This window comes from Emys orbicularis, chromosome 13, assembly GCF_028017835.1.
Source record: "Emys orbicularis isolate rEmyOrb1 chromosome 13, rEmyOrb1.hap1, whole genome shotgun sequence".
In the NCBI taxonomy this organism is placed as follows: Eukaryota; Metazoa; Chordata; order Testudines; family Emydidae; genus Emys; species Emys orbicularis.
The window spans coordinates 15,326,581-15,343,993 of record NC_088695.1 but is presented as its reverse complement, the minus strand read 5'-3'; the positions used below and the strand labels follow the sequence as shown (position 1 = coordinate 15,343,993).

Genomic DNA, 17,413 nt, shown 5'->3' with positions numbered 1-17,413 from the left:
TGTTGGGGATGTTGAAATGCCTATAGTTATCCTCGGGGACCCAGCCTACCCCTTAATGCCATGGCTCATGAAGCCGTACCCTGGACAGTAGTAAGGAGCAGTTCAACTATAGGCTGAGCAAATGCAGAATGGTAGTAGAGTGTGCTTTTGGACGTTTGAAAGGGTGCTGGCACTGTTTACTGACTCGGTTAGATCTCAGCACAACCAATATCCCCATTATAATTGCTGCTTGTTGTGTGCTCCACAATATCTGTGAGAGTAAGGGGGAGACTTTTATGGTGGGGTGGGAGGTTGAGACAACTTGCCTGGTGGCCAATTTCGCACAGCCAGACAACAGGGCAATTAGAAGAGCACAGCAGGGCGCGCTGCGCATCAGAGAAGCTTTGAAAGCCAGTTTCATGACTAGCCAGGGTACGGTGTTACAGTTGTGTTTATTTCCTTTCATATATATAGGGTGAGGGTAACTTCAAGAGAAACAAAGTCAAAATTGTTTAAATACTGTTCTTTATTATTTGATGCACAATGCATTGAGAGAAATTAGAAGGTAGACTGGGGCGGGGGGGGGGGGGGGTTGGGTTAGGGTGGTGGAGGAGGAGGGAAGGACAAGTCCAGAAACCAAATCAAAAGTTTGCATATGCCAGCTTTCTGGTACTTGGGCGATCCTCCTGGGTTGAGTGTGTGGGTCCCCATAGCCTCCCCCCTCGTGTTCTTGAGCGTCTGGGTGAGGAGGCTATGGAACTTGGGGAGGAGGGAGTTTGATTATACAGGGGCTGCAGCAGAAGTCTGTGGTCTTGCTGCCTTTCCCGCATTAGATCTACCATACAGCGGAGCATGTCAGTTTGCTCCCCCATGAGCTTGACCATAGCGTCCTGCCTGCTCTCATCGCGCGCGTCCCTCCTCTCTTTGTGTTCCTGTAATGCTTTACGGGACTCCACAATTGTTTGCCTCCATGCATTCAGCTGGGCCCTATCAGTGCAGGAGGACTGCATGAGCTCGGTGAACATGTCGTCCCAAGTTCGTTTTTTCCGCCTTCTAATCTGGACCAGGCTCTGGGATGGAGTAGATAGGGGCGCGATGAAACATTTGCCCCTGTGGCAAGAGAAAAAGGGAGGGTAGTATTTTAAAAAATACATTGCAGAGAACAAAGGGGGCACTTTGGTATGAGAAAGCCATCACATACGGCCGGGCAACAGAATTCATTTTGCAGGCAGCCCCTAGGGGCACACGGGGTTCTGCTTCTTCTACATTCATTTCAATGCTTTCAAACTGCTGGGCCCCCTTTCCCACAGCAAGCCATGGGTTTGCCATATAAAAGGAGGGCCTGCGGACTCTCTGGGATGATCACTGCACACAACAAGCCCCCTCCTCCGCCCCCCACCACGTGGCTCCGATCAGGCTCAGAGCAAGGATGAGCCCTTTACACTAAATGCGAACAATCCAGCGTGGCTGGGTTCCTCCCACGCCCCCAACTGCATGGCTTCGATCAGGCTCTCACTCACCAGAAGTACCTTCTCCAGGGTCATGGAACAGGAGCCCACCTTGGGAGTGAGGGGAGGCTATTAGATCCAGCATTAAGATTAGTTCCTGGCTGGGGGGGGAAATGGATTCCCCATTTTGCCTCCTGTGCACTGTCCTCCTCCTCCTCCTCCTCCTCTTCGTCCTCCAATGTCTCTTCCTCCTCACTCTGTGCAACTCCCCCCTTGCAGGTGTCCATGGACAGAGGTGGGGTAGTGGTGCCTTCACACCATATAATTGCATGGAGCTCACAGTAAAAGCGGAATGTCTGGGGCTGTGACCCAGAGCGCCTGTTTGCCTCCCTGGCTTTTTGGTACATTGGCCTGAGCTAATTGATTTTTGTACGACGCAGCTATGTGTCCCTGGAGTAGCCTCTTTCCGTCATGGCCCTGGAGACTTTAGCATAGGTATTTGCGTTCCTTTTTTTGGAACGTAGTTCTGCCATGACAGACTCATCTCCCTAGCATGTGATGAGATCCAGTACCTCCCGTTCGGACCATGCTGGAGCTCGTCTGCGAATCCGGGATTGCGTGATCTCTTGTGATGGTGGACTCTGCATGGTCGCCTGTGATGGTGGACTGTGCTGATGGACACCTCTACTGCTGGTGACCAAACAGGAAATGAAATTCAAAAGTTCCCGGGGCTTTTCCTGCCCACCTGGCTAGTGCATTGGAGTTGAGAGTGTTGTCCAGAGTGGTCACAAGGGAGCATCCTGGGATAGCTCCCGGAGGCCAATAACGTCGAATTGCATCCACAATACCTTTAACCCGGGATTGCGATCTCAATGTAAGCGCTACTCCACTTGCCAAGGAGGAGTACAGAAATCAAATTAAAGAACCCTTTAAAATGAAAAAAAACGTTGGGTCACGAGGACGGAGTCATTTTTTTTCCGAAATAACTCGGCTAATTCCGAAATAACAGGCTAGTGTAGACCAGGCCTAAATCTGCTAATATTCACCTGAAGAAGAGCTCTGTGTAGCTCAAAAGCTTCTCTCATCCACCAACAGGAGTTAGTGCAATATAAGATATTACAACACCACCTTGTCCCTCTAATATTCACAAAGCACATCATGCCGCTGTTTGGTGGTGGTATAGGAATACAGTCAGTATGATGGTGCTCACCTGTAACCACAGCACAGCCCAAGCTTGAGGCGAAGAGCTCTTATTTCTCAGGGGTTGGCCGCCAGGATGTAGGTTCCTCAGCTGAGGTTCTTGTCTCTCCTCTTTCTTCAGAAACTGAATGTTCTCAGTGAAGAGACCTGCAGTTACCTGAAGGGATGCGCAGGTACATTTGACCTACATTTGGAAAATGAGCTTCTCCTTCGATTTAAAAAGTGTAAATGCTGCCGCATATTTGTATTCAGTCTTCAGTCTTTTTAATATGGTTCCACTTCAACCTTTCTCCCACTTGGTTCATTTTGTGTCTCCAAAGCTTTGTAGCTAACAATGCCCAATGGGACTTGTACAGCGTGATTTGTATAATTGCATTTTTTTTAAGTCTAATGAACCTATCTGTAAAATATTTGTGATCATGAACAAACACCAGCTTACATTTTTGGAATATGCCTGTCCAAGGTGATGGCCTGTTACAATGTACTTACACTGCCCCTTTATTAATATTCAATATATGCTGTCATCTAGTGGGCATTTCTGAAAATAGCTGCCCATATATCACCCTTACAACATGTTTTCACTTAGGGAAGAAAAACCAAATGCACAAATACAGAATGGGGGATAACTGGCTTGGCAGCATAACTGCTGAGAAGAATCTGGGAATTGTGGTGGGTCACAACCTCAACATGAGTCAGCAATGTGATGCTGTTTCAAAAAAAGCAAATGCAATTTTAGGTTTCATTAACAGAGGCATAGCATGCAAGTCTCGGGAGGTGATAGTACCGCTCTGCTGGGCTCTGGTTAGCCCTCAGCTGGAGACTGTGTCCAATTCTGGTCACCAATGTATAGAAAAGATGTAGAGAAACTACAAAGGATCCAAAGGCGAGTGACAAAGATGATCAAAGGGATGGAATGCAAGCTATATGAGCAAAGGCTGAAGGAACTAGGTGTGTTTAGTTTGGAAAAAGAGGATATTAAGGGGGGGATATGATAGTGGTCTTCAAATACTTGAAAGGCTACCATAAAAAAGATGGAGAAAAATTGTTCTCTCTTGCCACAGTGGACAGGACAAGAGGCAATCGGTTCAAACTGCAGCATAGCAGATTTAGATTAAATCTCAGGAACAACTTCCTAACTTTGAAAACAGTAGGACAATGGAAAAAAACCCATAGGGAACTCCTGGAATCTCCTTCACTGGAAGTTTTCAAAAGGAGGCTGGACAGCCATCAGTCTTGGATGGCTGAGACTCAACAAATCCTCTATCTTGGCAGGGGGTTAGACTAGATGACCCCTGTGGTCCCTTCTAACCCAATGGTTCTATGCTACCATCTAGTGGCCAATTATTTTATTGGCTGCTGAAATGTATTGGTCACTAGTCAGTATTTCTGACCGCCCCTATTTCATTTCCTCTACTCTGCTGCCATCTAATGTCAATTTCCCAGCATGACAGCCTGTTACTCTGCTCTCCTCTAGTGGATTTTTCTTCCAATAGCTGCCTCTTTCCCATTTTCAACTATAACTCACTCAATAATATCTGCTACTATCCACAGTTCATTACATAGTGTAGAGTTCCTTTTCTCTTCAATACTCTTTCCTCACCACTTATGCATCATTATACAGCTTCACCTCCCTTTCCACTTCCCTCTGTTGGTGATTTGGAAACATAATTTCTGCTTTCTTGCCCTTCCACTTTGGCTGCTGTCCATTGGCCTTTGGGCTGCACCTCTCCCATTCCTCTGCTCTCTAGTGGCCCTACACAAAAAAACTGCATCTTTCCTCATTTCTTACCTATTGCTAGGTGTTCGCTGTTCGAAATTATAACCATTGGGAACCAAATCACACAATAGCATGATTGGAACATTAGAGGTTACAACTACACATACAACATTAGCGGGACTCAATGATTTATCAGGGGTTTACCATTAATCCAGTGCATTTCTGTTGGTGTGGAGTCTCTTTCCAATGGAAATACATAGATGGAAACTACAGTGACAACAGCCCAGTGGTTTTCCAGGCTGAGATTCTAGGAGGCATCTAAGGGAGATAGGAACCCAAATCCTTTTGAAATGGGAGATGGACGCTTAACTCTGTTAGGTCACTTAGAAAATCCTTTCTGCAGTGATGAAGTCCTACAGTTCTCCCTGGTGCCCAGCTCCCCTCCCTCTAGCCGAGTCCTGACGTGCTCACAGTGGCAGAGCCAACACTGCTGTGTTTGACACCACAGGAGTTCTGCTCATTGCTAGGCGGTAGCCACTTCCTCTCACCATAGGTTACATCATGCCTTGGAGAGCCCCTGCATGCAGTAGAGCTGTCCAAGACACCTGGGGCTGGCTGGACACCATGTCCTGAGAACTAGCCCTCTGGGGACATGCACTTAATGCAGAGAGTTTTGGAGACACACGTTGTAATAGGTGCCCTCCCTTTGAACTGGTCTGTGCAGTGGGTGGCAGCAGAGCAGCTGGTGCCTTGCAGGGCCACGTGCAGAGTCCCTCGTCAGTGACCGTTTGACAGACCCAGACCTAGAAATGCCTTCACTTCTACGGGTCCCCTGGCAAACCCCCAGCTGGGTCTGGACAGTCCCAGTGTCCCTGGCTTGTGAGTCTAGCTCTTTGTTTGCCCAACATCCTGGCCTCCAAGGGCCCTGTGAGCCTGGAGCTGTTGCTTTGCTGGAGCTGGTCACAGCCAGGTTTAGCTCGGATAAGAGCTATAAAGCTATTCCTGGTGAAGTATCTAAAGGTCACTGCTTGGGCCTGGCTGTTCACATCCGGCCTGTGTGCGTGTAATGAAGGTGGTTGGTTTGCAGGGGGGTATGGTGGGGATGGAATTAGGCGCAATTTCAGAGGGATCAGATTTCCCAGGCTTACGACCCCATACAGGCTGCAGCAGCAGTTAGTATTTTTATTGTCCAACCATTTATTTTGATAAAAAATGGCTTCTTTAGAGATATAAAAAAATGGTTAAAATGTCTCCACTCTTCCTGGTGCCCAGTTGAAAACTCCATGATGGGAACATGGTTTTGGCCACTTCCCTGCCTGGTTCTTCCACTTAGATGGACAACACTGAGTGCTGAGATTTTCAATGGGAGTTTTCAACTTAATTTTAATGGGGCTGTGTGACAAGACTCCCGGGGTACAATCTGGAGCTGTGGGACTGCTGTGCCCCCTTACCTCTCCAACCTAGGCTGTTTCTCATGATGCTTTAATAGTGAGAAGCAGCAATCTCCCCCTACCCCAGTTACTGTTATCACAAGCATACAAGCATACACAGACACACTCAACTGAGTTGCATGAATGCTCTCGAAGCCACTCATGAACTATACGGAGGGAGACACCAGCAAATCCCCCCAGACTTGCACCCCAAGAAATGTATCGTTATCGTTTAAGACGATAAAGTGCTTAAGACATTCTCTTGAACAATGCAAGCTCATTAATTAGTTCGCTACTTCATCAAAGGTTAGTGGACATGCACCAGCCCTTGTAATCTGAGCAGATTCCCCAAGCAATGTAAGCAAAGTCACTGGTTAAGATTAAACTTTAAAATAAGTTTATTAACTACAGATAGTTACCTAACTCTTATAATCACTTAAAATCTATCTCTGACCTTTATGCCTAAGAAAAAAAATAAAAATGCATTCTAAATCCTAAACTTCATCAGACTCTGAATCAAACCCACTAGATGTTGCAGGAAGATTACAGTTCTTAAGACACAGGTAGAATTCCCTTCTCACCTTGGGACCAACGTCCCCAGTTCAAAGTCTTTGTCTTCCCAGCATTCTTGTTGCCTCCAGAATAGGTGGGGGAGGAGAGAGGTGGTCTCATGATGCCGCTGTCCCTTATTTTATACTCTCAAGTCATGTCCCTGGAAGAATATTGGCCCAGACATGTCCTGGTGGGCCTTGCTGAGTCACAGAGTTCAGCAATTCCCATTGTGTGGTGCTTGCACAACTGTCTCTTACAGAATTGTGAATTTCTTTTTTAAAATACCCCTGCTGGTCAATGGCTTGTGATTGTTGTTTAATGCCCGCCTGTGTGAGGGTTACCTCCTATGTTGTCAATGGAGAACTAACAGTGGGCGACTCCCAGACTCCTAATATATTTCAATAACAAGCATATAACAAAATCTGATAATGACGTATACAACGATGATATACATATTTTGACCAAAAAATGAGTTTCAGCACATCATGACCTTACATATGATACCTTACAAGGCATGCTTTTTATGAAATATCACAACCAAATACAAAAGATGAATATGTGGGTTACAGGGGGCTATTTTGAGGTACAGTGCATCACAGACTGATTGCTTCAACAACCAGACAGCTTTCAAAATCTCAGGCTATTTTATTATCTCAGAGTCTCTGCATATTTTTGTGAAAGCCACATTTACTGACTGCTTTGCTTAAGGCTTCCTTGACCTCTCTATTTCTCAGACTGTAGATGAGGGGGTTTACCAGGGGAGTTACGACCGTGAAGCAAAGAGAGAGCACTTTCTTCAGATCTCTGAGTGTATCACGTTTCAGTAGCATGTAGAAAATTATTAGGGTTCCATAGAAAATTGTCACCACAGTGAGGTGAGAGGAGCAGGTGGAAAAAGCCTTTTGTCTCCCAGTCGTGGAAGGGATTCTCAGGATGCTGGCAAGGATAAACACATAGGAAATCAGGGTTAGTAGGAATGGAGGCAGGGTGAATACACAGGATAGTATGAATTGCACCAATATGCTCAGGTGTGTGTCACTGCAGGAGAGTTCCATCAGTGGGATAGGATCACAATAGAAATGGTCAATTTCATTCGGGCCACAGAATGTTAACTGTGATAGGAATAAGACAAAGATTGTAGTAGCCAAACAACCATTTAACCATGACCCAGCAGCCAACTGGAGGCAAAACCTGGTATTCATAAGAGTTGAATAGTGCAGGGGTTTACATATCGCTAAATACCGATCATAAGACATTACTGCTAGGAGATAGCATTCTGTACCTACCAGAGCAGAAAAGAAAAACAGTTGTGAGAAGCAGCCACTGAATGAGATGGTTTTGTCCCCAGTCAGGAGACTGACTAGCATCCTGGGCAGGAGGGTGGAGGTGTAGCAGATCTCCAAGCAGGACAAATTCCCCAGGAAGAAGTACATGGGGTTGTGAAGGTGCTGATCAGCTACAACTAGTGCAATGATGAGCATGTTCCCAGCCACGGTTGCCATGTAGATCACTAGGAACATCAGGAAGAGAAGAATTTTCAATTCAGGGAGTTCCCAGAATGCCAGGAGGATAAATTCTGTGATAGCCGTTTGGTTTCTCCAGTTTCTGTCTGCCATGGGTTGAGTCTAGGAACAATAAAGCAAACTATGCAATTCAATTGGAAAAACATAGAGCTGAAAGGTAATCAAGTGTCCTGAATTAATTCCATAAATATTCAGAAACTCCCCTCCATCTCCTGGTTACCAGCTGAAATTTTAAGGCTAAATGTTGACTTCAGTCAAAGTGCAAGGAGTCTCAGTTCGAGAACAGATCTTTTGTATCCATGTAGACCACCCTCTGCCATATCAGATCAATGATGAATATAACAGTTCATTTCTCTGGTAGCCGAGTAGTGATACGACAGTCAGGCTCTTTCTTTACCTACTATTGTATCCCACCTAGTGACATACTGAAGCTTAACTATGATGCTTAAGTGCAGTAGTTCACTTCTGGCAATTGCCAGAATCATGCCATGACTTAGCAGTCAAAATCAATAAATACATCAACTAAAATGTTGAATTAAGTTTTCCAGTGCAGTCTATTTTCCTTAGGCATCGATCTTCTGTTATAATTAATGGAAATTAATCTAACAATGTTTCCTGGTTTATTCAGCATTTCAGTGCCCTGGAAGAGAGGGGATAATTCACGCCCCCCTCAGAAGAGATCAGTTTATGCCATAAGTTATGAAGTGGAGTAAATTCTCCCTTAGTTCCTGTGGAGGTGATGGTGACGTGGTGAGGGACTGGCAATGCCTTTTCTGTTTCCCGACTTTCACTACGTAGCAGTAAAAATACAGCCCTTTGGAGGATGGATCTTAAGAAGGGACAAAACCAGGCTAATGTGCAGCCCTAAGAGGGGAGTGACCCCACCCCACTCCATACTGATTGTGGGATGATAATATAAGAACAAAAAAGGCACTGGGGGGGGAGATGCTGTCCCTGAACTCAGAGTCTAGAAACAATTTGGCATGTTTCATCTGGGTTGGTAAGACTATCAGCATTTGCCCCCTCATTGGGCACACAGAGAGCTGGATTCTCAGCTGATGCAAATGAAGGTAGCTCCATTTGTATCAGTGGGGCAGATCACCAACTGAGGACCTGTCACCAGACATGGATCTCACGCTCCATCTCTGTGAGGTAGTGCTATGAATACTGACTGGCACTGCGGTGGGAAGGTGAGGCTAAAACTGCTAATATTCACCTGAAGAAGAGCTCTGTGTAGCTCAAAAGCTTCTCTCCTCCACCAACAGGAGTTAATGCAATATAAGATATTACCTCACCACCTTGTCCATCTAATATTTACAAAGCACATTCAGGCCTCTGTTTGGTGGTGGTATAGAAATACAGTCAGTATGATGGTGCTCACCTGTAACCACTGCACCGCCCAGGCTTGAAGCGATGAGCTCTTATTTCTCAGGGCTTGGCCGCCAGGACGTAGGTTTGTCAGCAGAAGTTCTTGCCTCTCCTCTTTCTGCAGAAACTGGTTTTTCTCATCAAAGAGACCTGCAGTTACCTGAAGGGATGAGCAGGTGTGTTTGATCTACCTTTGGATAATGAGCTTCTCCTTCGATTTAAAAAGTGTAAATGCTGCCTCATGTTTGTATTCGGTCTTCACTCTTTTTAATATAGTCCCACTTCAACCTTTCTCCCACTTGGTTCATTTTGTGTTTCCAAAGCTTTATAGCTAACAATGCCCAATGGGATTGTACAGCGTGACTTGTATAATTGCAACTTTTTAAAGTCTAATGATCCTATGTGTAAAATATTTGAGATCATGAACAAACACCAGCTTACATTTTTGGGAGTCCAAGGTGATGGCCTGTTATAATGTACTTACACCGCCCCTTTATTAATAATCAATATATGCTGCCATCTAGTGGGCATTTCTGAAAATAGCTGCCCATATATCACCCTTACAACATGTTTTCACTTAGGGAAGAAAAACCAAATGCACAAATACAGAATGGGGGATAAATGGCTTGGCAGCAGCACTGCTGAGAGAGATCTGGGAGTTGTGGTGGATCACAACCTCAACATCAGTCAGCAATGTGATGCCGTTTCAAAAAAAGCAAATGCAATTTTAGGTTTCATTAACAGAGGCATAGCATGCAAGTCACGTGAGGTGATAATTCTGCTCTCCTCAGCTCTGGTTAGGCCTCAGCTGGAGACTGTGTCCAGTTTTGGTCACCAAAGAATAGAAAGGATGTAGAGAAACTGGAAAGGATCCAGAGGATCCAGAAGCGAGCCATATGAGCAAAGGCTGAAGGAACTAGGTATGTTTAGTTTGGAAAAGAGGAGGTTAAGGGGGAACATGATAGCTGTCTTCAAATACTTGAAAGACTGCCATAAAAAAGAAGGAGAAATTTTGTTCTCTATTGCACAGAGAGCAGGACAAGAGGCAATGGGTTCTCCTTTAAAGAAGATACATTTCTGAGAACAAAAGAGAGACTCTTTCACACTGAATCAAGCAATTCACAGCAGACAGCACATGTGTTTTAGGTACAAAGTAATGTTTTCCCTTTTATATTGAACGCCTGCCGGTATGGAGACACATCAAATACGGCTGGGTAACCGAATTTGGGTTGCAGGCAGCCATGGTAAGCCAAAGGGGATGTGGGGTTGTCTTCTTCCGCGTTCATAACATGTGGGAATTGTTTCGAACTGCAATGCCCTCCTTTCCCATAGCAACCAATGCCTAACCCCCACCCGCCATGCAGCTGCTCCTTCAGTGGAATTTTCCAAAAGGAGGCTGGACAGCCATCAGTCTTAGATGGCTGAGACTGAACAAATCCTGCATCTTGGCAGGGGGTTAGACTAGATGATCCTTGCAGTCCCTTCTAACCCAATGGTTCTATGCTGCCACGTAGTGGCCATTTTACAGTATATCTTTCCCATTATGTTATTGGCTACTGAAATATATTGGTTACTAGTTAGTATTTCTGACCCCCCCCTTTCATTTCCTCTAATCTGCTGCCATCTAATTTCAATTTCCCAGCATGACAGCCTGTTACTCAGCTCTCTTCTAGAACTTTACAAAAGTGAGAGACATTTGCCATGCTCTCTCTCTTCTACCTCCATCTACAAACACCACCACCGAGTGACTAAAGCGCTGATCAAAGGGGAGAGCCTGGCTGAAGGGCAACCAGTTAGCCTGTGGTGAGAAGCGTCTAAGTTGTAAGGGTACCGAGTGTTATAATTAGCTTAGAATGTGTTTTGCTTTTATTTCTTTTGGTAACTTATCTGAACTTTTTGGCTATCACTTATAATCACTTAAAATCTATCTTTTGTAGTCAATGAACTTACTTTTATGTTTATCCTCACCAGTGAGTTTGTCTGAAGTGTTTGGTAAATCTGCTCAGGTGGCACAGGCTGTGCATATCCACTTTCCCTTGAAGTAAGTGGTAAATGAATTAATAAATTGTCATTGCTCTGTCCAAGATGGTATATCCCTGAGGTACAAGGCTGGGAGCTGGAGGGATCCGGTGGGATCCGGTTGGCGTCTTTCTCTGTGAGATTCATAAGTGGCTGTGGGAGCATTCATGCAATCTAGCTGGGTGTGGGGTACCACCTGCTGCTCGACTGAGTGATAACAGCACCTGGAGAGGTTTGCTTCTTGTCACTAGCAGAGCACTGTGACAGACACCCCAGGCTAGTGTGTTCAGGCAGCACAGCAGGTCTCTTAGTTCCAGTTGTACCCAGGCAAACCACCTAGACCGTCACAGTTTCCCATTGGAGGAGAATCCAGTGATGTTGCCTCATAGTGTAAGTTGTATGTTTACACTATATACACCAATCCTGGAACAGAGGTGGCCACAGACAACAAGCAGGGTCTCCCCTCTTTTACGGATCTCAGTCGTATGTAAGGAGCAGGACTATTGTGCAAGGATCTTTCCCCCTCCACAATACTTTCAGCCTAGGACACTGAGGGTGAAAGCTGGGTCATCACCAGTGAGTGGGAGCTGGGCAAGGCAGGGTACTTCTCTGCATGACCTTTCTGACGAGTGTCGCTGTGCTTCTTTCTAATGCTATTGCATCATGTGTTTACATATTTTTGATGCAACAGCCCTCTGGTCTGTATCCTAATAACTATTGCAATAACTTTCCTATAGATCAATTGTTGTTCCTAGTATGTGCCCTATGGGTTGCCTGAGCATTCTCTGTGTGGGATTCTCATTTCTGAGAGGTTCCTGCATCTCCCAAAGGAAAAAGAAAATATATTGTTTGAAATGGGAAAGGAAATGTCCAGCCTTCTCAGTCCTGAGGATTGGGATTATGCACAGTGACCAATTTTGGGGGCCACTGTGCTTTAAAGTAAACTTATTAGGTTTTCTGATCTCTTTGATTTGGCCAATGTTCATCCCAAGTGGCACTGAGGAGTTTTCAAAACTGTACCTGCAAAAGTGCCAGTGAGATTGTAGAGATGACAGTTTGGAAAGGTTTTTCCATAAATGTGTCCTTTTATAGTCAGCTCTTTTTGAGCCCCTGCCTGGTGACAGAATGGAACCTGGACATTTGGAGGCTGCCTAACTAGTCTCCCCTATCCCTGGTCTTACTGACTGAAGAGATAAGTAGAGAGACAATGTATTCGAACTGGCATCCTAATTGAAATCCCTGAGGTGGTGAAAAGCAGCCTTAAGTACATAGTAACTGCACAGGCAGAGGCGGCTCTAGATTTTTTGCCACCCCAAACATGGCAGGCAGGCTGCCGCCGGTGGCTTGCGTGCGGTAGTTCCGCCGGTCCCGTGGCTTCAGCGAACCCGCCGCCGAATTGCTGCTGAATCCGCGGGACTGGCGGACTTCCTGCAGGCAAGCCACTGAAGGCTGCCTGACTGCCACTCTCGCAGGGACTGGCAGGGTGCCCCCCGTTTGGAGCAATGGTGCCTGGAGCCACCGCTGTGCACAAGGGTTGTTCTAAGGTAACTAACCTGTGGGCATGTCATGGTTATTATTAAACTGCAAAGCATCACCATTTGCAATGTCAGGGACTGGATATTTACATGGATATCAGTAATGTCCAGAGTTATCATAATTAATGACAACCAACATTCTGGAAGGGATATTAAACCTCATGCTTCAGGGCTTAGCCAATCTCTAAGTAACAGAGACCAAGAGCTATATGGGGGGCATATTATCCTACCTCTACCTCCTATGGGATTCTTCCCTTTTCCTCTTAAACATCTGGGTATGGCCTCTGTCAGACAGGATATTAGACTATATGGACCTAGTGTCTGATCCAGTCTGGCAATTCCTATGTTCCTATGAAAAGAGAATAGGTAAATCTGGGGTCATTCTGCTCAAAGAACAAAGTCCCCCCCACACACATTTCCTTAAATTATTTTTATATTGTCTCCATACAATATATTTATATTGTCTCCATACACCTACTTTCCAGAAGTTGGTATACAAGCATGAAGTTCTCATTTTCTCATATGAATCCAAATACGGCAACAAACCACTAGATTTCTTTATTATTAGTTTGGTTGCAAAATAGATTGGGAAAACATTATTCTCAACCCATTTTGGGGTTGGTTGGTTTGTTTTTATGGTGATGGTGTTTGAACTTTTTAATAAGGGTCCCACTTCAACCTATCTTTCAGCTGACTAATTTTGTGTCTCCAAACCTTTGTTGCGAAAATTGCCCAATGTGACATATTGATTTCTTATGTAACCCTTCTGCCAGTTGGAGTCAGCAGCAACAGGGGCTGGGTTCAATATCTAAGGGTTGCTTTCCAACAATACAACACAAAACCGGCTCGAACCTCAACCCAGTAACCTGAGACAGTTACACTCTACCCCTTGAGTACCTCAAGAGGCAATAGTTCCCCCACACAAGCACAGAGTCTGAGTGCAGAAAAGAAAGTTTTAATAAAAAGGGGGAAAGTAACCCGGCATTAACTTGGGAAAATGCTGCAAGCAGGATTCATAACATAAAACCATGAGCAAAACACCCACCCCAGAGTATGTTGGGCAGTGTCCTTGTGCCTCAGGTTCTTATGTCCAGCAACCAAAAGTTCCTTTAGTGTGCCCCTCTCTTCACCACACCCGACTCACAGTTATTGTCCTTGGTCAGTTAAGAACCAGAGTTCAGAAGTGCATCTGCGTGAGTTCACCTCCCACCTGGGGGGTTTGGGGAGAAAAAAGCACCTTGCTCGCTCCGCTGCCCAGGTTCTTGCCCTGATATCTGCCGCTCCGCCTGCCACTCCCTCTACCCTCTGGAGTGGTTAGACGGTCCAAAACTTCAGACGGCTCTCTGTGATTTCAGCTGTTAGTGGTCAAGCCCAAGTACTAGTGCAGGCTGGAGAGTCTCTGGCATCAAAGACACTGCCGCAAAACAGGTCTAATGCTTATAGCTGGTTATTAGTGATTTCAATTTTGTTGGTTTGCAACAAGACTTTCAAGTGAGTCTTACTAAACTCTATTATTAAACAGTGGCAAAAAGAAGGCCACACCACAAACTACCTGTCCCCGCCCTCTCTCAATTCCACTGGGCTTTGACACCCACGTCTCATGCTTAGCGAATGCAGTTTAGCTGAGGGTGAGTCCCTCCATCTGGGTATGCCAAGTATAGTTCTGCTACCCTTGATCCCCACATAAGGATACACAACTCTTTATTACCCCTGCTCCAATAACAAAGTGACTTGTGATCCAATGCCACCAAAAGTCATTATTTGGGCAAAGCATTTCCATCGTGCCTAGGCAGAATGGGCATGTCTATGCAAACAAGGTCAGTTCAAAAAGTCTTCTTCCCCAGCTCATCACTAGTGGTCAGGGGAGAATTCATGCAGACCTTGCTTACACTTATAAAAGGGGGAAAAAATCCCACAGGGGAAAATACTTCACATAATGATGAAACTCTAGGTGATGGCCTGTTAAAACCAACTGCCCATCGATTAATAAATAATATTAAGGCTATATCTGCTGCCACCTACTGGGCATTTCAGAAATTAGATGCCCATTTCTCCTGCTTTGAATGTGCTTCCCTCTTGTGGACACCTTGCAGCATCACTGGCCTTTCCTTTTCACATTACAAGACTTTATCCTGTTCTGAAATATATTGGCCAATACGACTAACCTTTCCTCATTTCTTTCAATCTGCTGCCCCTAGGGTCGATTACACAGCATGACAATCTATTGCTCTGTTCTTACCCTCTGCTCTCTTCTGGAGTTAACTACAGTGGATGTTGTAGCTGCCTCTTTCCATCCTTGATGCTCTTGTGTCCCCGTTGGTCATTGTTCCACCATGGTACACTTTTCCTATCTTTAGGTAGTGTTGGTAACCTAGGATTAGCTAGGCTGGCTGACTCTGATTCCCTTATTAATACGGCTTCAGAATTCCTCAATATCGTCAATTATACATTGCTCACTCACATTCCTCACTTTGGTTTCTAAAGATATTTCCAGTTAATTACATGGCATAGAGGTCCATTGATCCACAAAATTCTTTCCTCACCATTTACACTGATGCCATCTAATCTGTATGATACAGCTTTAGCTCTGTCCACTTCCCTTTGCTGGTCATTTGGCAACATCACTTCTCCTTTCATGACTTCCACTTTGGCTGCTATCCACTAGGCAGCACCGCCGCACCTTTCCCATATCTCTACCCTCTAGTGACCCTAGAGAGCATAATCACATCTTTCCTCATTTCTTACCTACTGCTAGGTGTGCACTGCTCCAAATTAGAGACACTGGGAACAAAACTGTACAACAGCATGATTGCAACATTAGTGGCTACAAAAGCACATGCAACAATAGCAGTGGCTCTCAAAGGTTTAGCTGGGGTTTCCCATCCATCCAGTGCATTTCTGTTGCTGTGGAATCTGTTTCCAATGGAAATGTATAGATTGAACCTGTATTAGAGAGAGCCTGAGACTGTGCAGAGCAGAGACAACACAACACACACATACAGCCAAAAAACATTTGACGAGAGAACCTACCATGACAGAATCCCAGTGGCTCTCCAGGCTGAGATTCTCAGAGGCATCTAAGAGAGTTAAGCATCCGACTCCCATTTCAAAGGGATTTGGGTGCCTAATTCTGTTAGTTCCCTTGGAAAATGGTTTCTGCAGGGCTCAAATCCTACCGTTCTCACTGGTGCCCAGCTTCACTACCCCTGGCCAAGCCCTGAAGTGCTCCCAGTGACTGAGCCAGTACTGCCATTTTGACATCACAGGAGTTCTGCCCGTTGGTAGGTTGTAGCCACTTCCTCTCACCATACGTTGCCTCACACCCTGAGGAGAGGGCCCTGAATGCAGTAGAACTGTCCAAGACACCTGGGGCTGGCCAGATACTGTGTCCTGAGAACTAGCCCTCTTGGGATGTGCATTCATTGCAATCAGTTTTAGGGATACCCATTGTAACAGGTTCCCTCCCCTTGAACTGCTCTGTGTAGCTGGCAGCAGCAAAGCATCTTCGGCCCTGCAGGGTAACATGCCGAATCCCTCCTCGGTGACCGTTTCACAGACTGGACCCCAGAAATGGCCTCAGTTCTACAGGTGCCCTGGCAAACTCCCAGCTGGGTCTGGACAGTCCCAATATCCCTGGCATGTGAGTCTACCGCTTTGTTTGCCCAACCACCCTGCCTCCAAGGGCCCTGTGAGCCTGGTGCTGTTGCTTTGCTGGAGCTGGTCACAGCCAGGTTTAGTTCAGATAAGAGCTATAATGTGTCCAGAGGTCCTTGCTGGCGCCTGGCTGTTCATGAAAGGATAGTGGACATGCACCGGCCCTTGTAATTTGAGCAGATTCCCCAAGCATTTTAGACAAATTCACTGGTTAAGATTAAAGATTAAAATAAGTTTATTAACTACAGAAAGATAGTTACCTAACGCTTATAATCACTTAAAAGCTATCTCTGACCTTTATGCCTAATTAATAAAAAGTAAACACGCATTCTAAATCCTAAACTTCATCAGACTCACTAAGATTTGAATCAAAAATCTTTTCTCACCCCACTGGATGCTGCAGCCAGGTTACAGTTCTTAATAGGCTGAATTCCTTTCCCAGATTGGGACCAACCTCCCCAGTTTAAAGTCTTTGGCTTCCCAGCATTCTTGTCGCCTCCAGAATAGGTGGGGGAGGAGAGAGGTGGTCTCATGATGTCACTGTCCCTTATTTTATACTGTCAATTCATGTCCCTGGAAAAATACTGGCCCAGACATGTCCTGGTGGGCTTTGCTGAGTCACAGTGTTGAGCAAGTCCCATTGTGTTACAGAATTGTAAACCTCTCGTTCACAATTCCCATGCTGGTCAATGGGTGGCAATGGTCATTTAACATCTGCCTGGGTGTGGGTCAGCTCCTGTGTTGTCACTGGAGAACTAACAGTGGGCAACTCCCAAACTTCCAACATATTTCAACAACAACCATATAACAAAAACTCATAATGCCATATACAATGATGATATACATATTTTGACCTTTCATATGATACCTTACACGGCATGTTTTTTATGAAATATCACAACCATATAAAAAAGATGAATATGGGGGTTACAGGATGCTATTTTGAGGTACAGTGCATCGCTTCAACAACCAGGCAGCTTTCAAAACC

General features: G+C 45.4%; 1 protein-coding gene across 1 annotated transcript; it reads right to left on the bottom strand.

Moving 5' to 3' along the window:
• Positions 1 to 6,966: 6,966 nt before the first annotated feature.
• On the bottom strand, positions 6,967 to 7,942 carry LOC135887497 (olfactory receptor 6N1-like). The gene is given in 2 exon segments (XM_065415240.1): positions 6,967 to 7,012; positions 7,014 to 7,942. Coding segments are annotated over 2 exon segments (975 nt in total).
• Between the last annotated feature and the right edge of the window lie 9,471 nt (positions 7,943 to 17,413).